The sequence below is a fragment of the Enhydra lutris genome, unplaced genomic scaffold (genome assembly GCF_002288905.1).
Source record: "Enhydra lutris kenyoni isolate GAN:26980312 unplaced genomic scaffold, ASM228890v2 scaffoldscaffold11, whole genome shotgun sequence".
Taxonomy (NCBI): Eukaryota; Metazoa; Chordata; class Mammalia; order Carnivora; family Mustelidae; genus Enhydra; species Enhydra lutris.
In genome coordinates, this window is record NW_019154095.1 from 19492952 (window position 1) to 19499802 (window position 6851).

At 40.1% G+C, this 6851-nt stretch overlaps 1 protein-coding gene across 2 annotated transcripts in view; it reads left to right on the plus strand.

The window, feature by feature from the left end:
• LOC111144645 (KIAA1456 ortholog) overlaps positions 1–4159 on the plus strand; it is a 28018-nt gene extending 23859 nt beyond the window's left edge. The window contains exon 4 of one of the 2 annotated variants that reach the window (XM_022499042.1): positions 2714–4159. In XM_022499042.1, the coding sequence (XP_022354750.1) occupies positions 2714–3744 (1031 nt within the window). In that variant the 3' untranslated portion in view covers positions 3745–4159. The remainder of the gene's footprint in view (positions 1–2713) is intronic. The other variant, XM_022499043.1, reaches the window with a different exon arrangement.
• Positions 4160–6851: the final 2692 nt, after the last annotated feature.

Consider the following 6851-nt stretch of genomic DNA (forward strand, 5'->3'; position numbering starts at 1 on the left):
GTGGCAAATAAATAAATCTTTGAACAAAATATTTTAAAAAAATGAATCATCACAGAACAAATGTTTAAAAAATACAAAGTCTTTCCTCCTTTAAAAAGACTTCTTTTGAAGCCCAGAATCCTGAAATGTTGAAGACTTCTGTCTGAATCTGCTAAAAAAGATGATTATATTAAAGTAGTCCAGTTTTAAAGATGCTTTTTTTCTTTTTGGGCCCCCAAAAGGAACATGTCAACTCTCATTATTCATAGTAATTATATTCTGTTAAGCCTCTGTGAACATTTCATAGTGAATATGGAGCCATGGCTCCCAGGGGAAGTACCGGACTAAGTTCCTGTGAACCTCTCGTGGTAGCATTTTTGTCAACTGATTAATAAAGAGCCTTGTTTTACATGTGTCTCTGTTTAAAGACAACTTATTTTTAAAATATATTCTTTATTTTTTAATTTCCATGTATTTTTTTTCTCAGAGAGTGAGCAAGCAGTGGGTGGGGGACACAGAGGGGGAATCCCAGGCAAACTCCACGCCAGCGTAGAGCCTTGAGGCAGGACTCCATCCCACAACCCCGAGATCATGACCCGAGCAGAAATCAGGAGTTCGATGCTCAACCGACTGAGCCACTCAGGTGCCCCTAAAGAAAACTCATTTAATTTGAGCTCATGCCAACAGCCCAAACAAAGCTTCTATAATCCCTCTATTTTCTCTCTGAGACATATCCCCACCTTCTCATGCACTATGCTCAGGGATCATTTTAAGCAGCGAAATCACACACAAAATGCGCAAAATGCAAAAAACATGGCACTAAATAGACTACGAAAGGACACGCGTTGACAGGAGGCAAGCCGGAACAAGGAAGCAGGGGTCACCTGGTTTGATCTCAGCTGGGAAGGTACACGCTGGAGTTTTTTGCCACCGTGGGCATGTCAGCAAATGACCACGAAAACACTGAGAGTGCTACAAAGGGGCTACAAGTATATTTCAGCAAGTAGCAAAATTTGCAAATACAGACTTCACAGATCACAAGGACTGACCATATTTAGAAGATACACCCACAGGGGCGCCTGGGTGGCTCAGTGGGTTAAAGCCTCTGGCTCAGGTCATGATCCCAGGGTCCTGGGATCGAGCCCCACATCGGGCTCTCCGCTCCGCGGGGAGCCTGCTTCCTCCTCTCTCTGTCTGCATCTCTGCCTACTACTTGTGATCTCTGTCAAATAAATAAATAAAATCTTTAAAATAATAATAATAATAATAATAATAAAAAGAAGATACACCCACAGAAGTTCTCCAGTGAATTAGGCGCAAGTCATGGGAGATATGAACAGCCATGAATAGTCCTAGATATGAACATTAGCATCATCTTAAGTCTTTGTCCCCCTGAACTCTGTGCCTCCTTTTAGCTTAGTGACAAAGACTCTGTCTCTAGAAATGTAAACTTTTAAATGATCCATTATGAATGGCTCTGTGGGGACAAGAGTAGGGGATGGATATTTGCTCTCTCTCTGCAGCAGGTAAACTAGAGATTTAAAACTACCACTAGCACCTGGATTATGCTGAGGGTTTTAGGAGCTGTCCTGGCCTCCCCTCCATCTCTCCTCTCCCTCACTACTCATACCTGTGTAGCAGTGTCCAGACTCCCTTTAGAACCATCTTCCTACCTGAGACATGGGGTGGGCCATACCCCTGCATGTGGAAAACAATCTGATTGTTTCTCTTGACATGGTACCATGATCGAACTCCTCTTGGAACTAATAGACTGGCGCTTTCCACAGATTTTTTTTTTTTTTAGAGATTTTATTTATTTACTTGACAGAGAGATCACAAGCAGGCAGAGAGGCAGGCAGAGAGAGAGGAGGAAGCAGGCTCCCTGCTGAGCAGAGAGCCCGATGCGGGGCTCGATCCCAGGACTCTGAGATCATGACCTGAGCCGAAGGCAGCGGCCTAACCCACTGAGCCACCCAGGCGCCCCCAGATTATTTTATTAAAATATGCCTAATAACACACTTAAAGCTGGATAAAGGCAGTCCTATTTGAATCTTACTTTAACTTTGCAGGGATTAGAAGCAAAACAATGACATACGTGTTGATTTTTGTTAAATACATACACAACCAATTTATATTAATTTTTTTAAATTATAAGCATTTATTTGGATTTGGGCTTGGCTGGCTTATCTTTGTATTATCTAAATAGAAAAACAACCTTTAACATTCACTTCTATTTGCTTTATTAATTTTATTAACATTGATTAGTGGTATTAACCTTTTGGTGCTTTAGAAGTACCAATCATTCACGAAAGCAAAGAATTATTTCATAGTTCTTTCACTAGGGAAAGAACTTACCTAACGTAGCGCTCCCATGAAAATTTCATTAATTCACACCAATTATCCTTCTAGTTAACAAATTTCGTAGGATTTTGGAACTACTAGGATTTGGAACAGACATATTATTTAAATGTCTTATTACAGGCAAAAACCCTGAAATCCATAGAAGTTAAATAATTGCCCCAGATTGTCTAAAAAGTACAGGAGCCAGAGATAAAAATTACATCTCCCCTAAACCAAGGCTGTGCTGTTCCTACCATCTGTCCTGCCACATAGGAAATGAGGAGGTTCTCCTGCATGTTGAAATTGCATCATGATCATACAGAAAATACTAGTATCTGAATGCGTTGGTTTACTTATGTGTATACACACTGAGATCTAGTTTCTTCTTTTTCAGTCATACATCATTTTTCTACAAAACAAAGAAGAATCAGAGCAATAAAAGAAATGGCCAGGGTCTTAGTTCCTGGAGGCCAGCTGATGATTTACGTGTGGGCCATGGAACAAAAGAACAGGCACTTTGAGAAGCAAGATGTGCTCATTCCGTGGAACAGGGCCTTATGCTCGCGGCTTCTCTCAGACCCCAGCCAGCCGGGGAGAAAGCCATGTGCACATCCGGAAAGAAGCCATCCCTACCATCCTCCGTGCTCGGTCTGTAGCTGTTCTGTTTGTTTTAAAGAGCAGGGTCATTCACAGCGGTCCCACAGCATGGACTACGAGCCACTGATGGCTGGAACGTGTTGTACAGGTATTTCTAAGGAAGGGGAGGAAGAAAATGGATTCTATAACACATTAGGAAAATCTTTTCGCTCCTGGTTTTTCTCTAGGTCTTTGGATGAGTCAACTCTGAGGAAGCAAATTGAAAGAGTGAGACCCTTGAAAAATACAGAAGGTTGGGCCAATAGCACTATATCCATCCAGCCTTCCAGACACTCCAGCTTAGACTTAGGACACCAAGAACCACTTTCAACAAGAGAGCAAAGTTTAGATGAAGACGTGTTTGTAGAGGCGTCTCAGAAACAACTGGAGTGGCCGAGAGCACCAGCCACAAGGAAACATCTACGTGGGGACCAACAAGGAGAAGTGAGGAGAAATGGAGATGGGAATTTTCTGGAAGACGCCAATACTAGTGAGAACTGCGTGAATGAGGATGATGCGGAGGAAGGTCACCCTTCTGCTAGTAAAATCCTGAGAAGGATTTCTGCACTTGACTCCACAGATTCCAACTCGGAGGAGACGATTCCTGTTGAAGAACAACAGTCCGGCGTTTTGGATTCTAGAGCCTTTATGCGCTACTACCACGTGTTTCGAGAAGGCGAGCTCTACGGCCTGCTGAAGGAGCACGTGGCGGAGCTGCATGTTCTGAGCTCGGGGAATGATCATGGCAACTGGTGTGTCATTGCTGAGAAGAAGGACAACTGTGACTGACTGGGTCATTTTAGACAATTCCTCCAAAAGGTGAACCATGTTCTTTTCACTGGGTTTGGTACATGGTTACCTGAATTTGTGTCCAATTTTGTTATTTTTAATCCATTTGTGCTTTGGTTTGTAGAGATGATGAATCGGTCATCTAGTAAGTCTTTGGATGAACACAGAACCTGGCACATAAAGCATTTGACAAAGGATATTCGTAAATTATTAATTATAAGAGAATTAAAGGAGTAATAGGAAATGAACTTCAGTACAGATGGGATCTCCTTTTCCCTGCAAGGTGAAATTTTTATCAGGATATATGTATGTCATTTGTCAGTATTAGATGCTGATTTTAACAGATTCTGGTTGTTGACTTTTTATTACTATTGAAGTTGAGTCAACGTAAAATGTTATATTGATTTCAGGTGTACAACATAGTGATTTGACAATTCCATACAAGATTCCATTTTCATTTTTATAATGAAGGGGGTGGGTGAGTTCTGCTTCTCAGATTACACTTTAGATCCAAATACAAGATAACAGGTAAAGTGTTCCACTGTGCAGATGTAAACTGAATCACGTGATACATTAATTTGTTGCCGAGGCCTTGCTCTTACTTCAAGTCCTTCAAAAAGTGAGAGATGGTTGACATAGATAAGAGGTGTTACAAGGACTTTTCTAAAGGATAAGCAGACTTGCTTCCAAATATATAAATAACAAGGTTTTCAATGTTGCAAGGAAGGTTTTTAAAAGCACTAGGAGTGTGTAGAGAGTGGTGGGTGTAGGTACTAGGCACGTGGCAAGTACCCGGGTGGTATCTTCATGACCTCACTGAAAGGAGGAATGTCTGGTTAAGATAAGACCAAGACTGACTAATGAGGAGTTTTCATCTAGAGTGATGCTTTTCTTATGAACTGAAGCGGTTTTTAGGAACTGAGAATCTGGTTGAAGCACCATTTGATTTTGGTTCTCATTATAAATACACTGTTAAGGAGCAAGATATCTGTCCTTGATAGAGGATCTATTGTTGAATTGTTTAAAAAAAAAAATCTGGGCATTCATCTTATTGGAAGAGACATTTTATTCGTTATGTTAGGGATTTAGGCAGAATTAAGTCCTATTCAAGGTTGAATTTCTGCCACTTTGAAGGCAAACGAATAGACTGGGTGTCATACGGTCACTGCATCTGTTTCGAGTACCCACGGGTCCATTTAAATCTATGTCATGGGTCAGGAGACAAATATAATTGGGAATCAACATTTGACGGGAGTCTTTTTAATTTACGGACCACTGTAATCCTAGACAAATATCCAATTCTTGTTTTGTATAAAATTTCATTTGTTTTGCATTCTTCTTCCCTTCCATGATTATGCTCTATCTTAAGATAATGCTGCTATGTTCAGAGAAACCTAAAGGATTATTTTTAATGCTTATCTGGAAATGACTGATGTGTATTTCTCTTTTGGCTTCCAAATGAGATCTATCAACATCTTTTGCATGGGTGAGATTGTCTGATGGACAATATGTGAGATACAGGATTTATAGTGTTTGGTGCACAATTTGCATTAGAGGGACAATGAAAACAGACCCAGAAATGGAATATAAATTAAAGGTTAATTTAGTGTCTTCCATTTCTTATTTTAAACTTTAGGTAGTTAACATACAGTGCAGTATTCATTTCTGGAGAATTCAGTGATTCATCCCCTACGTACAACACCCAGAACTCATCACAACACAGGCCCTCCTTAACCCCCACGCCCATCTCCCCAACCCACGTCCCTCTATCAACCCTCAGTTTGTTCTCACTCATTAAGAGCTCTTACAGTTTGTTTTCCTCTCCTTTTTCCCCCCCTCTTCCCATATGTTCATCTGTTTATTTTCTTAAATTCCACATATGACTGAGATCATATGGTATTTGTCTTTGTCTGACTTATTTCACTTAGCATAATACACTCTAGTTCCATCCTCATCATTGCAAATGGCAAGATTTCATTCTTTTTGATGGCTGAGTAATATTGCATTGTGTGTGTGTGTGTGTTGTATTTTTATATATTTTATATATATGTGTGTGTGTGTGTGTGTGTATGTATGTATGCGTATGTATATATATATATATATATATATATATCCTTTAAATACCACATCTTATTTTACCCATTTATTGGTCGATGGGCACTTAGGCGCTCTCCGTAGTTTGGCTATTGTTGATAATGTTGCTGTAAATATTGGGGTGAATGTTCCCCTTTGAATCTGTAGTTTTGTAGCCTTTGGGTAAATACTTAGTTGGACAACTGTTAGATCATAGGGTTCTATTTTTTAAATTAGGACATTAAACAAGAGTATAAGTGGTTTTCTTGGTAGAAAGAAAATATTCTCTGAGTTGGAGAAGTTCTTACAGTTAAGTCTTGAAGGCCTTTTTGTTCTGAGTGGGGTTTTCCTTCCCTTGAAGCTTGTAGTCACGTGTATGTTTAATGCCAACCTTGCTGCTAGAAATCTGCTTGAAGTCATCTCTTTCTAGGGGGAGCGTACCAGTTACACGGAACCCCACCTATTAGGCTACATCGAAACAGCCATGCCCTCACCTGTGTGAGCGACCTCCTACGTACACCTCCTACTTTATATAAGATGATTCCTAGAATGGTTCTTGAGAAAGACTGGCACATAATTTTGAAGGGATGTAAATAAGAAGCCACCAATAATAGCAACCTTTTGCTCTTCATCTGCTGAGCACAATAATTCTCTGCATCCAGACATTTTTCTGTGTCTGAATATTGAACACTCCATGGTTGATACCCTCTCTTTGGTGTATTCACAGGGAAAGCGCTCTTAACTCTGACTTCCATCTCTGGAGATTATATATGTGTATGTCATCGAAGAGCCAAGCTGATGTAAATATCTTAATCTTTTAAAAACCTTGCTGATATTGAGGATTGTCCTCAAAAGGAAATACAAATCATAAGCGATTTTAAGTGCACACAGCTTACTTATGATTATTCAGTCTGCCTTAACTTGCTTAGCTATAGATTTTGCTGATCTGAAGTAATATGAAAACTTGGACTCCATTATGAGTACTGGATCAAAGAGTGTCTTCCCTGTTCCTTCTCTGTTCCTTGCTGGAATCC